Raw genomic sequence first — 17,605 nt, 5'->3', positions numbered from 1 at the left:
CAACTTCGTCCTAATCTGCATCTGCATCAACTAGTACAAAGCAAACTGCAACTGCTATCTACAAGCTGTTTAAAACGAATTGACTGTTCCAATTAAAGGTATCTGGAGGTCAGGAGACCTAAAAGGCTATATGCTACCTCCAGTATTAGAGGCAGTCTGCCTACAGTATGTACACTGGTTGCTGGGAAACATGGGAGGTAGGATGCTGTTGCACTTATGTCCTGCTTGTTGGCCACTGTGTGAACATAATGCTGGACTAGATGGACCGTTGATCTGATCCAGTGTGGCTCCTCTTATATTCTTATGGAAAGGTGTAATGAAGAGCCCAGGCAATGTGGGATACACACAGAGAGAGATACCTTGGATGTGGGCATACCAATATATTCATCATGGTATAACATAGTACATCACAGGATGCCTGCAGAGGATCAGGCACACTTCACTGAGTATTAGCACAAAAAAGGCCTTGATCCAGTGCTGGCAGCTGACTTCACCTCTGCCATGCAGCAGCAGTAGTAGCCACTTTGAACACTGATGTTCCAGAGGCAGGGAACAATTCCATGCTGTAGATGAATGCAAAGGAATAGGCTTTTTCCCAGGAGGAGGGAACAAGGGCAGCTTCTGATAATCCCTTGCATTCCATCCTAAGGCCCTTTCTACACCATCCATTTTTTGAGGGATCATCCCTGTGTGTCCAAATGACACACTGGGGATCCCAGGAGCACAGAAGGATGATCCCTCCATTTCCCCAGGATAACTGAGACCTCAGTTATCCTGGTTTTACCTGTGGCCCGGGACGATCCTGAGGACCGCGGCCGGTGTGGGCGGCTGTCCTGGCTTCTTCCCTCTTCCCAATGGGTAGCAAGGGTCATCAGAGGGTTAGAGCCAGGATGGGGGGAGTCCAGGGCCCTCAGGGATGGGGTGGGGAGCAGGGTTGGGTTGTTGTTTTTTACCTTAACTTTCGCTGGAGTGCGAGAGCTCTTTCTCTTTTTTTAAAAAAAGGAGGCCGCAACAGGCGCGACACTCGTGATGTTGCATGGCCCATGTGAACTGAGGGCGATGACCCCAGAACCAGGTAAATCCGGGTCCGTCCCCTCTCCCTCCCTCTACACCCGTAGGTGTAGAAAGGGCCTAAGAGTCATCCAGCCACCTACAGCACACAAGAGCTACAGCAGAACACAAGGTCACTTTATCCAAGCCTTCCCCCTCTTGGTGTCCTCTAAATGTGTTGAATGGCAACTCTCATTGTTTTCCAGTGAACATGGCCATTGGGAGTTGTAGTCCAACACACATTAGGAGTGTACCAGTCATGGAAGGTTGGTTTATCTGGTGGCCTAACGACAGCAGCAGCAGCAATAACAACAGTAATTCTGTCTTTAATGGCGGGGAAAGCAATGACTTAGGGCCTTGCTAGACCTACCAGGTGTTCCATGGTTGAGAAGGGGTGAAACTGGATTTTCCTGTTTAGGTGTGACGCCTCATGGTCCACACCTTGTGTAGATTATCCCGGTATTGGAGGGGGCTGGTTGCAGGAGTTTGCTCTGGTTGTGGTGCTGTCGGGTCAAGCACAGGTTGTGCAGCCACACCGGCCTGATTTCCAAGGTTTTTTTCTGCCTGCCGCACGATTTGCGCAAGTGCGAAAGAGCGCAATCCGCGTAGATTGGCGGCGGCGGCCGCAGCAGCAGCAGCGGTGGCAGCAGCGGCTGAAGTGGCGCTGCTGCTGTTGTTCCATGCCTCCCCACCCTCAGGCTGGGCACAGGGGAACCAGTTGGGATTGGGGGATGACCCACAGGGGGCGTGGCCAGCGGTGGCAGGAGGATGGGAACGAGTGGCATTGTTGAGCGGCAACATTGACAAGGCAGGGATGCTGTCATTTCCTTTCGAGGGTGATGACAGGCGTACTGTGATCCGAGGACAGCCATCTGCATGGGCACTCTGCGCCTACATCTCCCATCACGCGTCTGAGTTTTGCCAGCGATGACCGGCCCTGTGCCCTTCCCCCCCATCCCAACATCCTTCGCACCACATGTATTCAATAAAATGCATTCAAACTGCACGACGTCTAGTCTTCCTGAGTCTACCCTGAAGGGCAAACCCTGCTCATTGGCATCGTTAGCAGAAAGAAGGGGGGCTCGTCAGTTTCTGCACCAGCGGAGGTCCGAAACCAGCGTCAGCTGCCTGCCGCCGTCACCTCCCCCCTCCCCAGAAAATGCAGTCAGACGGATAGGGGAGTGTATTGACACAGTGCAAAGGGCCCCCAGGGCACGTGCCCACCCCTGGGCTGATGCTTCCCTGACCTTCTGCCTGCCGCCACATGGCCGATGGAAGATGGCCACCCACCCTCGCTTGTTGCCCCCTTACAGCCAGCTGCCGCGTACCCACACCAATAGGCACACAGCCCTGCGTGCCTCTACCGTGCCCGTCATTCCCCGATCGCCTTTACATCTTCCGCACAGCCTAAACCACCGGCATTAGGACGGTACCTGTGGCTGCTCACCGTGATGAGTCACCAACTTCCCATTACAGTTGGATGCCCGCCTTCCCGAAAAGTGACCCACACAGAGGTACCGAGCTGCACATATCCCACACATCCACCACACACACCCCAACCACTCCCCAGACACTTTTTCGGTCCTCCGTTCGTGCGCAAAGCGGACCCGTTTGGTTAAAAAAAAAAGCAGCCGCACCACAGCCACAGCTGCGCACGCGGCGCAAACGGCGGAGGAGGTTTGGCCGAAACCACTGACCACTCCCCTTAGCATGCCTTTTCCTGACCAGTGCTGACCTTGCCGGAAACCGCGCTGACCTCATTTCGTCCCACACCTCCGCCTCCCGAATCCAAATTACGACAGGAAAAGTCGCGCTTAAAGTCGTTTCAGAAAACACGGGAAAACAGAGGTTACACCACAGGATGAACACGGATCCTGGTGAACGTCATCTGGATCTGTCGAGACGACGACGGTATGTAACGCGCACTACAGCCCCGTCTAGCAACGCCCTTAGCCTGTGCTTTGCAAATTGCTAATTGCCAAAAGAAATTAAAGAATGCTACTGCTATACCTTTCCATTTAGAAAACTGTTTCTTCTGCGTGTATTCATTATGCATTTGCATCCCTCTTAAGAAATTGTGGTATTTTGACACCGCTGGACGATCTGTTAAAATGTCACGTAAAGCATTGGAAAGGCCTCCTGCAGGCGTGAACATGCGAGTTGGGATCTCACAGGGTCTCTCTGGTAAATCAGGCACTTCCTCTGAGGAAAGACAGAAGAAAGCAACTGAAATAGTAGTAGGAATGAACAGGGCCAGCCCAAGACACTTTGCTGCCTGAAATAGAGCAGGAAATTGCACCTCCAGTTAAGATGCATAGTACCCATGGCTAACCAAGTTATTTTGGCACCAGAGGCAGAAAATCCCATTAATACCTTTCCCCTTGTCTTGCAACAGGTTAGATCCAGAATGATAGCACAATCCTATACATGTCTACTCAGACATAGCTCCCACTGAGTCCAATGGGACTTACTTTCAGGTACATTTGTATAGAATTGTAGCCTTAGTCATGCTTAGAATGGACCTACTGAAATAAATGGGATTTAAGTTATTTGTGACTAACCTAATCTCCATCTATTTCAATGGGTCTACTCTAAGTATGACTCACTCTGGATCTAACTCAATAATAGCAAATGAATTATCATTTGCCACCCTTTTGCGATGCCAAAATCTGCTAAGGCGGCCACCTCATTTTTTCTAATAGGACGACAGACCTTGGGGGTGAAGTACAAATATTCATTCATATTTTATTTTAAAAATAAACCAAACGGGCTAATTATGTAGTGATTAAAAATAGTTGAAATGTTTCAGTGAACGAGAAAAATGTAGAATCAAGCTCTTACTAGCCCCTTTGGGTAGAAAAGTAGGTTTTAGTTTTTGCAGTTAGTGTGGCCCATTTCAGATGATACCCAATTGCTTATCCATGCATGCTGGGCAGTGAGAACATGACTTCCTTCCATCCACCTGCAGGAATGCCTTGTCCTCTCTCCAAGGGCTGCAGACATGCCCATGTGGCTGGAAGATTTCCATTGGCCTATATTACAGGTTGAATTCTGGATTTTATCTGGGATATTGATTACACTGTTCAGGACTATATGTGGTTGATTTTACATGTTTATGTCCTTTTCAAATGTCACATTTATGCATAAATATGTGTTGACGTCAAAGGCAAGATCAATGTGCTAAGTGAGAGATAATGAACGGCACCGTCTGACTTCCAGCCATGTATGGCAATGATCAGATAAGACTATTGTCCAATTAGGCCTTTATAGCAAAATCCCAAGAGGTCTTCTTTAAATGGATTGAAAATGTGTTCTGCAGTATCCCCTTCACTAACCACTTCCATTGCAAAGCTCAAATTTAGGCATTTCCAGGCAATCAGAGGTCAACCAACAACACTCAGCATTTCATTACATCTGCAGTCATTTGGAACATGCATTAGAACTTACCAATTTCAGTAATATTATCTTGGGTCCATCTATTCCAGAAATCCTCCGAATTGTCAGCTGCATGCCAGGCATCCAACAGATTCTTGGAAAATACACTACTCCACATCCCTTCAAAAGAAAATGATCAATGAAGAGGAAGCAGTATAGAAATGTAATAAATAAATAAAATGTAATCATAAGTACAATTCTGTAAGGCTCATTACTGCATATTCTTCCTAAGTAGTTTGATGACATCATCACTTCTTGTGGCAGCAAATTCCATACATTAATTAATTGCTATGTGAAGAACTTTCTTCTCCCTGCTACCTTTTTCCTAAACTAAAAAGCTCCAAATGTCTTGAGCTTTTCCTTGCAGGAAAGTTCTCCAACCCTTGATTTTGATCACGTTGTTTGCCCTTTTCTGCACTTTTCTAGCTCTCCAGTATCGTTTTTGAGATTGGATGATAACTCTATTTCCAAGTGTGGCCATACCATCGAATTAAAAAAGGCCAGTATGATACTGGCAGGTTTGCTTTTTGATCCTCTTCCTATTAATCCCTAGCACGGAATTCACCCTTTTTACTTTTTAAGCATGATGTATAGAATTTAGTGTTTGTTCCCATTGTTGGGAAGCAAAATCACACACAGTGGAAATATCGAAATATGATATTCAGCACCATTCCAAGATGTTACCAATTTCAAGTAATTTAAACTCTGCCTATACTACCAGAAACATTGGTATTCTTACCAAGGTGTCATTCCCCCCACAGACCCCCACCCCCCAGATATAAAAAGTCACCTTGCATAAAGCAGATCCTTGATTCTGGGAGCTTCTTCATCAGGTGCCCCATGAAAAACTCACTTCCAAAATTTTCGGCACGGACAAAGGCTCCATATTTTAGGAATCCCACCTCATATGGTGTGAATTCCACCCATTCTGAAAGGAAGCCCAGAAATAACTCATTTAACATCACAACTTCAATATGCATATAGAAGGATGCTTTCTTGGGTACTAAAAAATAAATCATGCTTTGGGATTTGACATGTCTATTGTGTTTTGCGTGGCCTCATAATAATTCCAAAATATGTCAGTGTGGCGTAGTGGCTAAAGTGTCAGACTGGGAGTCAGGAGTTCCGGGTTCTAGTCTCCAGTCGGCCATAGAAGCTCACTGGGTGACTTTGGGTCAGTCACAGACTCTCAGCCCAACCTATCTCACAGGGTTGTTGTTGTGAGGATAAAATGGAGTGGAGGAGGAGGATTATGTTTGCCGGCTTGGGTTCCTTGGAGGAAAAAAGGCAGGATAAAAATGCCATAAATAAATAAATATAAATAAATACAAAATGTAAGTCAAAAGGATTGGTATATGTAAGTCATGATTTCCCAACCCATTCCTGCTTCCTACAGTTGCAGGAAATAGAAGAAAGGAAATGTCTAGGTGCACAAGGAAATATTTTAATGAACACATTTTGATCTGAGGTTTTCCTGAGGAGCACTCAAGCCACTCTGAGAGCCATTGTTTGGATAGAAAGGCAGGGTACAAATCAAATTAATAAATTAACATGCAGTATAAAATACTGCAACTAGAGCCTTCTTGCTTTTTTGCCTTCCTATATGTGCAATATATCATGCATTCTTTTCTCCATGTCATGTAGGATATATATGCAAGCTTCATCTAAAGGTGCCCATAGTATTCTTAGATTTGAGGTTGTGTGAACTTCTCAAATAGAAGCCAAAGAGAGAAGAGAGACAAAAATGTGAAGAAACTCAGGCCATTTTAAACGTTCAATACAATCTTGGTTGCCATTCTGGGTAGAATATTGTAGGATGAAGCTTAAGGGGATGACACCAGCCATCCAGAAGTTTGCTTGGCACAGTGGGGAAAGGTGAAGAGGTTGGACTCCCTGTATGGTTACAAAGAAATGAATTATCCTCTTTTTCGAGTACTGAGATGTGCATACTGACAATAAGATTTTACTATGATTTTATTAGATTGTAAGCCTATGCGGCAGAGTCTTGCTATTTACTGTTTTACTCTGTACAGCACCATGTACATTGATGGTGCTATATAAATAAATAAATAAATAATAATAATAATAATAATAATATAAATTGCCGTACTATCAAGCCATAACGTTGTAAACATGATCATGGTTTAGAAAGATGATACCTCTAAAATCTCGGGTAGTGACATTGTCCTTAACATTGAGAGCCAGGTAGATCGGCAGAGGGTTCTGACCTCTGTTCACTGCCTGTCGCTGATCTGAGAGTTTATGGTTGTTATTCTGAAAATAATAAGACACATTATATGTTTGATAAACATATGTTTGATAATCCATGTGCTAATTTCTGTTAACCTATATTTAAAAATACAAAATTATATATGCTTAAAAATACAGGATCTGTTTATACCACACAATTTTGCAATTTAAGAACGTTTCATGTTATATTTTTATAGATTCATCTGATAGATTTTTTTTGTGCAGCTTTTTCATATTTAGTCTTTTTCTGCAGCTGCTTTTGATCTTCTTGCTCTGCAACATCCTCCCTTATTTCATCAACAGCATGGGAATGTGGGATAGCCCATTTTCCGCCAGTATGAGGGCAAAGCTGAAAGGAACAGCAATTATTACATCTACATATAAGAATTTCACTGCCAAAGTAAATGGGGGAATACTGCTGCTTAGAAAGGTAGGTACAAATACAAATGTTAGGGTGATAGAGGAAACAAAAGGAAAAGAAATCATCCACAAGTCTCTTAGTTTTGTCCTGTTCCTGAGAACCAAACTTGATGCTCATGGCAAACCCCCAACATCATCCAAAAGCTGAAAGGCTGTGGAGACAGGGAGCAATTTGAAGGGAGAAATAGATAAAAGTGCTGAAAGCAACTGTGTATAGAATACCCCATCATTCAGCATGGCTTCAATCATGAGTCCCCAAAGATCTATAAAGGATGTCTTATATCCTGCTATGGTCCTCTGACACAGTTCCCTGTGGTAAGACTTCAGACTTTCCACGGAGAAGGCAGCCATTTTAGATTTGGCTGCTTGCTTCCGAGCATTCTTGATTATCTCCCCAAGATCTTTATATGACCAGCCACGATCTTCATACAATTCTGTCATGGTCCTGGGGGGGAAGGAACGGAAAATTAAAAAAATTCATGTTTGTTTTTATCCCAGGCCTTGAGTGCTATGCTTACTTCATACATGTTTACCACTGAATTTCAGGCTGGCACTCCCCAACCCCATGACAAATCCAGATCTTTGAAAGGGTCCTTGGTGAGAGAGCTTATTCTTCATATATCTAATCTGTCCTTTTCCAGTGAAGGACAGAACATGTATTGGTAGGGTGACCAGAGGACCAGCAAAACCCCAAAGACCTCTGGAAATTTGGGGATCTCTGGGGCAACCGAGGCTGGCCCCCAATTTACCGGGGGTGGGGGGAGGACACACGTGTCTTCTGTGTCTTCCAAAGGAGCTCAGATCAGCTACGCCATTTGCATGGCTGCTACACCATTTGCATGGCTGCTACACAAATGGTGTAGGTGCTACGCAAATGGCGTAGCTAATCTGAGCACTTCCTGGAGACTTAGAAGACGTACGCGCCCTCCCCACCTCGCACAAATGGAAAGGACCATGCTTGCTTATTGGGAGAAGCGTGGGGCACGTGTGCGCTCCAAGAAGAAGAATGCCTGGCCAGCTGCCAGGGCAGCTCAGAAGAGGACCACCAGCAGCCGGAGCAGCCACCCACTTGCGGCGCCCCAGCGCAGAGCCTGGACCCACACTTGGCTGCATGGGTGAACTGCGTGCTTCTTGGGGGGGGGAGGGAGGAGGAAAAGGCGGACACAGGGGGAGGGAAAGGTAGTTTTTGCTTGCATTTAAAACAGTGTTTTAAAGAGAGATACTTTTTCTTGCTTAATATTAAATCACGCTAAATGGGCCTGAGAAAAGATTGATACAGTGACCCAATCATTCTTTCTCCACCCTTACCTGTGAGTAAGTCCTATTAAACACATTGAGGCTTGCTTCCTGTTAGGGAACAAACCTGTGCATGCTGGCTGTGGAATGCTGGGGGTTATAGGACTTTTTTTTTTTTTTTGCTAGAGGATTGCACCTTTTGCCTCCCTTTCTAATCTTTCTTTACTGCATATTTCCCTTTTTCTGTTTGGTCTAGCACTGGTGTACCCCCTCTTAACTACAGTGTTCTTTAGCTATTTTGTTTCCTAATTCAGAAAAAAAAAAAAAGAAAATAATAGTTTTTCTTTTCTATTGATCTTGTATGAGGACAGCAAAAAGAACTACCACAAAGAAATTTGTACAGAAACTAAAAATACATGTAGCTTCAGATATGTGTTCTTTATTTCAGTGATTTTAACATCAACATATTACGTAGAACAGGTTTGTCTTAATTGTGAACTGTAGAATCAGACATGTGTCCAAGGCCACACCCCCTTGGGGTAGTTATGTCAGGATGGACACGCCTCCTCAGGGGCTGGGCATGTTGGGGTTGGCACGCCTGCTTGAGGGTGGCCATGTTGTCCTCCTTTTTGGTTTCCCAAATATGGTCACCCTATGTATTGGTTTCCCCTGATTCAATCTATGCTCATAATAGGAACTGGCCTATTCTAGGTACATGGTCCAATTTAACTGTATATTCTTTTCACATACAGTACTGATTTTTTCCTGAATTTTTCCTTTGCTTGAAATTTTCCAGATTCTCCAGAAGTTGTTATAATTCTTTAGAAAAAAGACAGCAGCAAAAAATACGTTGTGTCTGGAACATATCCCAGAGGATGGGGGTTCTAGAATAATGTGACTTACAAAACAGCAGTCTTGGTTTTTATAGTAGGCTTTCCCAGCCTGGTGCCCTCCAAGTGTGTTGGACTACAATGCCCATTGTTCCCAGCCATGCAATCCCATACGGGTTGACTGTGAATGATGGGAGATATAGTCAAACACATCTGGAAAGCACTAGTTTGGAGAAGGCTAAGTGCAGTACAATTGTACCATATGTGAGTGGTACTTTCTTTGATGATACCTGCACAAGTCATGGCTAATTGGGTAAAAATAAACCCAGTCAGACCCAACATAGGGTTTTCCTGGAAGATAGCAGGGTCCTACTTGCCCCCAGGTGTAGTGGAGAATACTATCCTGCTGCCAGTGTGATGTGATATAGGGCCTTGCTAGATGAGGCCTTAGCGCGCTTTGAGGCCCGGTTTCCCTGCTGTGCGTCCAGATGAAGGCCGCGCTGAAGCCTCCCCTAATGCACCATAAGCGAAGTCGCTTATGCCGGGGCTGCGGAACGTTTAGCAAGATCCGTGGCTTTTTGCGGCTTCTCGCTTACTCGCGAGTAGCTGGGAAAAGCCACAGTAGCTGAGCGCTGTGCCCATCGGGCCGGGGGGATCCTGGGGGGGAGATGGGGGGGAAGGTCGGACCGGCAGGAGAGGGGGGGAAAGCCGGACATCGGGGATGGGATGGGGCCGAGGGACAGACAACTGGGGATGAGGCCGAGGGACAGACAACCGAGGATGGGGGGGAGGGATGGACAACCGGGGATGGGATGGGGCCGAGGGACAGACAACCAGGGATGGGATGGGAGGAGGGATGGACAACCGGGGATGGGATGGGGGCGAGGGATGGATAATTTTAGAAAAAAAAACCACTTACCTTCTCCGGAGTCTTCAGGGCGCACGTGGCCCCTTTAACAAACAAAAAAAAATGGCGGACGCTGCAGGGCTTCCGTAGTCCCTGCGCGTCGGCCGTCTAGGAGGCGGGGAGGCGCGCGCTAAAGTTAGCGCGCCGTCGCCCTGCCTCCCTGCTGGCTTATCCAGCTGGGTCTAGCAAGGCCCATAGATAGATAGATAGATAGATAGATAGATAGATAGATAGATAGATAGATAGATATCTAAATGTGTATGTGTGGGTTTGTATGTCCGGAAATGTTTACCCACTTCTAGATCAGCTACAAACTTGAAATTTGGGACACTGATAGGTCTTCCTGTACAATGTACCAAAAAAAATTCCTAAAACCCCTTTTTGTTGTTGTTGCAGTTTAACTATTTAACCAGGCTTTCCCTGGTTTTTAATGCTGCTAGTTTTATATTGCCTTTTAAACATTTAATGTTTTAAATTTATTGTATGATATTGTATAGTTTTTAATTGTGGACTGCCCTGGGAGCTTCGGCTGATGGGCAGTATAAAAATGTAATAAAAAAATAATTAAAAAAATTTAAACAATTTAAAACAAATACTACAGTGACACCTACAATTCCAAGCACGCCTACAAGGAAGGACCTCTCAGAGGATGGGGCTGCATGTGGACCGCTGAAGGCATGCTGGGAGGTGTAGGCAATTCAGAGTTCTTGGGGAATTGCGTGCGGCCACTTGAGAGATCGCCCGTGATAGCTGAAATGGCTACACTTCCCAGCATGGCTTGCCTAGAGCTGCCTGTGCCCACTGAGAGCTGCTTCCCTCCACTTCTCAGCAATGCTACTCCCCAATAGAGCAGCGAAGAGCAGCATCAGCGATGATAGAGGGAAGTGGATTAATGTTATTCAGGGACTCAAGCAACGCCGGGAATATCTGCTAATAACTGATAATCTGAATGGATTGTGAACATTGGGTGGGGGAGGGGGGGCGACATCTTGTCCATCTCAGGCAGCAAAATGTCTTAGGCCAGCTCTGGATCCAATTTTACATGATCGGTTACAGTTAGGGGAAATGCTAGCTTTGAAGAGTCCATGGAAAATTTCCAGGTGCTGAATGCTGATCTTTGTATGCATGTAGGTTACACAAATCATAGATTAAAATATAGTCCCTTACCAGGTTGTACCCGATGAACCAGTTAGATATGTAACACAGTCCAAAAGCTTCAGTCTCTGGAGACCCCAAAGGGTGCCATACATAGCTGATAATGCTCTCATCCCACTTCCTGTAGTTGTCACGGCAACCACAGGCACCTGATCAACAAATGAAAAATAATCAATTGTCATGAAAAATTGCTAAGAGTATAACCCCAAAAAGAGCCCCATAGCAATTTTTAGACTAACAAATTTAGTGTGACATGAGCATTCATAGATAATTCATCAAATGCTTAAATTGCTAGATTAGTCATTGGCCATGGCTAGACCAGGCCTATATCCCGGGATTGTCCGAGGAACATCCCTGTACATCCAAATGACACACAGGGGATACCGGGAGCAGGCAGGGACGACCCCTCCATTTGCCTGGGATAATCCTTAGGTCTAGCTAAGGCCATAGATGGGGGAAATAATCTGAATTAAAATATCAAGTAAGAGATCTTAATTAATTCTTCAAAACTGAAAAGCTGTATCAACTCCACCTAATTGTAAACATAAAAACATTTTAGAAAGGGAAGAATCTATATTCCTCCATCTAAAATTGTTGATGATGTCTGTTAAAAAATAACAATAATAGATTTAGCCCAGGTAATATTTTGTGGCTATAAATACACAGAGGGGAAGCCTCTTTCATATGACCAAACTTCAGAGAATATAGGTGATAAGAGAATAGGTTTGTAGAAGCATGTCTGCATCTACAGTGTGTTCTTCTGCATTGGTTTTAGTAATTGGATATTGATAGTATTGTTATTTTGTTCTATTATTTTGGTTTTAAAGTGTGATTGTTGGCTGCTTTTGGGGAGACTTTTCATCTTGAAAAGCAGTATGAAAGTCTCTTAAATAAAATAAAATAAAATAGGCAGTCAAATTACAGATGCAGGCAAAAGTGCTTTTCGGCTGCTATCCCATCCCCACTTACCTGGGAGTAAGCTCCATTGAACTCAATGGTGCTTACTTCTGAGTAGATGTATAGGATTGCACTGCATGTTTGAAAATATCTTCAGTGTAATTTTTAGAAATAGTCAATGATGCATTCTATCAGGCTACCAGAGGGGGGCAATAAAGAGCACTACACACTGTGGTAAAGAGAGTACTGGAAGGGTGGATAAAAGGGTTATTGTTACAAAGGCAGTATTTACACTACTGCTTTAAAATGGTTTACTGTATAACAGTACTGACAACTGTTGGGGCCCAGGCCCTCGCCTATATGACTTCGGTAATGCTGCACCCAGCGGTGTGAGCCAGGGGAGCAGCCACATTAACACTCCTTCCCAGCATCTACATGGGAAGGAGTGCAGTTGAGGGCTTTCCAGCACTCACCCAAGCACCCAGAAGGCCGGCCCGGGGGTGCCTGGGAGTATCCGCGCCCCCTCTTCTCTGGTTAGTGGGATTTTTAATGGGTAAATGGGGATGACATGTTTTTTTTGTTGTTGTTGTTTCTTTAGCAAAGGATCACATTTACAGCTAACAAGGGGGGAAACGGGGTGCTCCCTCCCTGGTGGGATTTCCAACCCCCCCTTTAAATTTTATTCATTTTTTCTAAACAAGGCTCCGCAGAGCCTTGCTCCAATCTAAAAAAGTCAAGTAAATTCCCAACTTCTTTAGTGCGGAGCTTTGGAGCTTTGCCCCTGGATCGCTTTGGAGTGGCGGCTGCATCACCTGCTGCCACTATGAAGCAATCCAGGGGCAAAGCGCCCGTGTGGACAAGCCCCAGGACGCACTCCATATACAGCTTTCAAAACGTTTTCAAAGTGTCATATCCTGCTTGGTGCAGATCCGGCCAAAGGCAAGATGGTGCCAGCCTGTTTATCAGAGACCAGATATAGAACACACAGATGTGCAGCCATTTGTGATTCAGGCATCATGTTTCACTTACTTCGTGGTCATTCAAGTCTTGCTCTAAATGAAGAACATCTTTCAGAGTAGCAGCAACCACTTTCTTCCGCTTCTGCAGGAACTTCTTTTCATCTGGGCACAGATCATATCCTAGACGCACATCAATTTCTTTTGGGCTTTTAAACAGGAAACCCTGAGTCCTAAAGCGAGGGGAAATGTACATAGTCAATTTTAAATGCTGCTATATCTAATAAAAACACATACACATATGAACCCAATACTTTTCTAACCTTTGGAGGGCATGTTAGTTAGGGTGACCACTTCAGCGTATGCAAAAGAAGATATGCAACACACATACATACACACACACACACAGAGGACAAAAGAGGTTCAAATCTGCCTAATATAACTTTGTATAGGATTGCAGCCCCCCAAAAAGTTTAAGAAAATAGACAGTTGGAAGCCCTTTTTGTTGTATTGGAACAGAATTAAATTATACGAAGGAGTTCACGAAGAAAACCTAAATATTGTAGAATGGATTTTATATCTATAACCTTCTTTCTGGTGGAATATTATTAGGAAAATAAAAAAATGTTATATGAAAAATGAAATAAATTAGCTACAGTCTAATCCACTGAATTTTGCTATATTTACATAGTTGTTTTCTCAGGGGGAAAAATGCTCAACTGACAAGCTTTATGTCTAAAAGAAGAAGACTGAACACTAGGGCTGTGCACCACCTCGGTTCTGAACCCAAATCCAAAGCGGATCGGGGTGATTCGTAGCTCTGGATCACGGATTCGAGGCAGTTCAGCAGGTAAGCCCCCCTCCCCCTTACCTCCATTCACCGCTGCTGCCGGCTTGCAACCGGCGGCTTCCACTGCCGACAGCCTACTTCCAGGCTTCTGCATCATCAGCAGTGGAAGCCATTGGACGTAAGCCAGCAGCGGCAGCAGACAGCAGATGCAGGTAAGTGGAGAAGGGGGGAGGGGGGCTTACCTGGTGCTTCTGCCGTCCGCAGCAGCAGTGGCAATTGGCGAGGCACCAGGTTAGTGGGGAGACTTTTCTGGGTGCCATCTGTGCAGCCTGGCTGTGCAGCCGACACCCATAAAAGTCCGAGTCGCCATGGAGGGCCCAAATTTCACCTTGGCTTCAGTGCCGAGGCAGGTCGGGAACCCCTGAGGCAGCCCCAAGGCAGATTGGGGCTGCTTCGGGAGATCCGGATCGGCCTCCAAGGCAGATCGGGGCATGGGTGCACAGCCCTACTGAACACCTATTCACATGTTATGTTCAGACAAACCCACTAGGAGGAGCTGCAAGCAATTATGGCTTCCTGATATGCAGCACTCATAGTGCACATGTTTGTCATGGTACCATTTTACATTTTTCAATGCAAAAGATTGACGTTAAAAGTGTCTTAGGTCTATGAGATACTGCATCAAATCAGACACATCTGGCCTGGAAGGACAAGAGAACAGGAAGTGTGGGTGAGTTTATAGTTAAGGCTTAGAAAAGCCTTTCTTACCAATCTTTTGATTTCACATTCAAATCAAATGTTTTAGTCTGAAAAACAAAAACAAAATACAAATATTGTTAAAGTAGGGATGGATGAATCTGTCCATTTTGGCTTTACTCAGTTTGTACAATTTTTCCCCTAATATACACATTCTTGTACACATTTCTTTATTGGAGAACTGCATTAAAAATTCAGAAAAGTGTGAATATAAAAGTATAACTGTGTTTCAGTTTGTGTGAATTAAGTAAGTGCAAACTGTAAATTGAAGTAATTTCCCCCATTGCCATTGTTAAGTGCCATGAGGCATTTAAGCTTTCGTTCCTTTCAGATTAAGATAGTATTTTACTTTATTTATTCACAGTTTTACATTAGACAAGGGTTTAAGAGGTCGTAACTGACATATTTCTGTGGATCTAAATCTCAAAGCATAGTAAACTAATAAATTTAAGTATACTTAAGTAATAGATAAATAAATAATGGTCCAAGGAATATATGAAAAAAACATCTCCTTATTACATGAATATAAATTTGTGTTGGCAATAGACAAACTATCTACCAGGCACTGGTCATATACATGGGGTCAAATAGTTTCAGATCTACATTTGTAAAAAAAAGAAAGAGAGAGAGAGAGAGAGAGAGAGAGAGAGAGAATATAATTCTTTTTATTCAGATCAAGCAAATAACAGAAATATGAACTAATTATTCTTTTTATCATGATCATTCCATAAACAAAATGATTCTTCATGAGTAATAATACGAATATGGATGAGCTGAGTTGACCCAATAATTTATGGAAGGAAAACATTATGCTGTGAAATTCTTTTATCAATGCACCCCCAATTGGTACTGAATGATGTTAGAAATACTAGTATACGTTGGACAATGGCTTCATATAAATCAGACAATGTGAGACACATTTATAGGAAACTGTCACTACAAGTAAAGGCCAGAAAGAGTCAATATGTGGTTGGTTTTCTCTGATAAAGTATGGTACCAATGCACTCCATATTATTCTGTGAATTGGGGTGGGGGTGGGGGAATATCTCTGTGTTTTTGTTCCAAAAACTCAACAGTGGATTCTCACCCGTGCTATTGTCACTTTCTCTTGTATAGGAAGTGAGTTCAGGGGAACAGTTGCTGATTCGTTCATTTGTCTGGAAGCCTGCATATAAAATAAAATTATTATCAGGAGAAAACCTTATGAAGTCATCCATATTTGCTATCAGGAGCTGCCAGAGCTAGAAGCGAGGGCTGTGTCAGTGTGCAATGGCCCTGTGTAGTGAATGATGGGGACAAGAAATTGGGGTGTCTCCTTTGGCAGTGAAGAGTTCCCAGGTACAGGACTGGCTCCGCCTATCCAAGGCTGGCCATGGGCTCTCCTCAACCTTTATAGGCTGGGACGTTGTTTAGAACTGCCTTGTTCCAACTCTTGGTGTGTTCTCTGGCTCAATGCCCTCAGCTCTGAATGCTGGTAGCTCCCATTAGACAACTGTCTAGGGCTCAGCCTTAACATTGCCTCCCCCTCCCAACAATTCACTGGCCAGCATAATCCCCCCCATCTCCATCCCTGGCCAGCAGGGATGGAGTACCTCAAGCCTGGGGGCCAAATCAAGCCCTCTTCAAGTCCCAATGCAGTTCTCTGGGTTTCCCCAGATAGCCCTGCCCCCTTCCCTTGGCCCTTCCCCCTTTTCCCAGTCACAAATCATTTTGTGGTTTCTCGGCATTTATGCAGCATTTCCCCCCATAGAAATGAGCTTTAAATTACAACATGCTGGGGGGTGTTTTTTGTTTTTTGTTGCCACCCTGTTTTTCCTTTGGCCCCACCCACAGCTGGAATGTGGCTAGAGCATTTCCAAAATTGAATTTAGCCCTTGGACTGAAAGAAATCCCCCATTTTTGTTCTATGGAGACAAGAAACCACGTACCGCACAGAGCTGTCTCCTCGGCAGTTCAATGTCTAGATCCGACTGGTTATATTTGATATAATGAAATTTAGCTGGAGCAGCAGGGCAAAGCCATCTACGCAATATGAGGTTCTGAGCTTCTTCATAGGATCCACCCACTGATAGAGTGAATTTTCTTTCTAAAGAAAGACAAAGTGGGGGGGGGGGGGACGACACAGAGGGATTAATATCCTAATACTTTAAAATCCCTACACAAAAAAATAAATAAAGCAATTTTCCTAAACATTGTGTTGGTGCTAGAGACACAGCATCAAGACTACCCTTCTGCAAATGGAAGGGCTCTTTCTGTTTGTTGAAGGATTGGTGATCCAGCAGAACTTGCCACTCATTCAAGGGAGAGCAACCCATCAGCTATATGTGGCAGCCCAATTGGGGCAGGGCCATCTCAAGGGTGGCGAACTAGGCGTTCTATTGTGACAATTTGTTTATTCATAGAGGGTCTGCCTATAATCCTATAAAAAGTGGGCCCAACATTTTAAATTAAACTGGAAGAATACTTAAGTATTTAGGCCCTGTTCGGCTGTATCCAGGACTAGAGATTTGGATACTATTTAACCGTTCAAAGCATTTATGAGTCAACTTTCAGGTCAAACAGGGCTCCCAGGGTGATTTATTGTCAAAACTTGCAACCTTTTTAAATATACGAACTTTAAAATCAATGTTAAAATGTTAAATTTTAGAGTTTCCAGTTGCCTGTTTCAATGTTCTAGTCCAAAATCTGTAAGTTTGTCCATTCATTTGTTACCAAAATGACAATCCTCTCTTTCCTAGAACTTATATGAAATTTCCCCTCACCCCCTATCCAAGCAGACCCCATATTTCCTTCAAGATCCTGTTTATCAAGATTCTAGTTGCTGGCACATTCACCTCATGCAGTTAAAATGCCTATGAACATTCCACGACGACTTCATAGCTGTTCATTATGGAGTGGACAGAGGATTAGTTCCCAGAGACGC

General features: G+C 44.2%; 1 protein-coding gene across 1 annotated transcript in view; it reads right to left on the bottom strand.

Moving 5' to 3' along the window:
* The window catches only part of LOC134392914 (cytosolic phospholipase A2 epsilon-like), a 54,030-nt gene that overhangs the window by 6,394 nt on the left and 30,031 nt on the right, over positions 1-17,605 (bottom strand). The window contains exons 8-17 of the mRNA XM_063117673.1: positions 16,611-16,768; positions 15,770-15,847; positions 14,695-14,732; positions 13,210-13,369; positions 11,296-11,432; positions 7,378-7,600; positions 6,645-6,759; positions 5,276-5,413; positions 4,498-4,605; positions 3,061-3,252 (exon numbers count right to left, since the gene is read on the bottom strand). Coding sequence (XP_062973743.1) covers positions 3,061-3,252; positions 4,498-4,605; positions 5,276-5,413; positions 6,645-6,759; positions 7,378-7,600; positions 11,296-11,432; positions 13,210-13,369; positions 14,695-14,732; positions 15,770-15,847; positions 16,611-16,768 — 1,347 coding nt within the window. The remainder of the gene's footprint in view (positions 1-3,060; positions 3,253-4,497; positions 4,606-5,275; positions 5,414-6,644; positions 6,760-7,377; positions 7,601-11,295; positions 11,433-13,209; positions 13,370-14,694; positions 14,733-15,769; positions 15,848-16,610; positions 16,769-17,605) is intronic.

The sequence above is a fragment of the Elgaria multicarinata genome, chromosome 2 (genome assembly GCF_023053635.1).
Source record: "Elgaria multicarinata webbii isolate HBS135686 ecotype San Diego chromosome 2, rElgMul1.1.pri, whole genome shotgun sequence".
NCBI lineage: Eukaryota > Metazoa > Chordata > Lepidosauria > Squamata > Anguidae > Elgaria > Elgaria multicarinata.
This window is presented reverse-complemented; position numbering and strand designations above follow the sequence as displayed.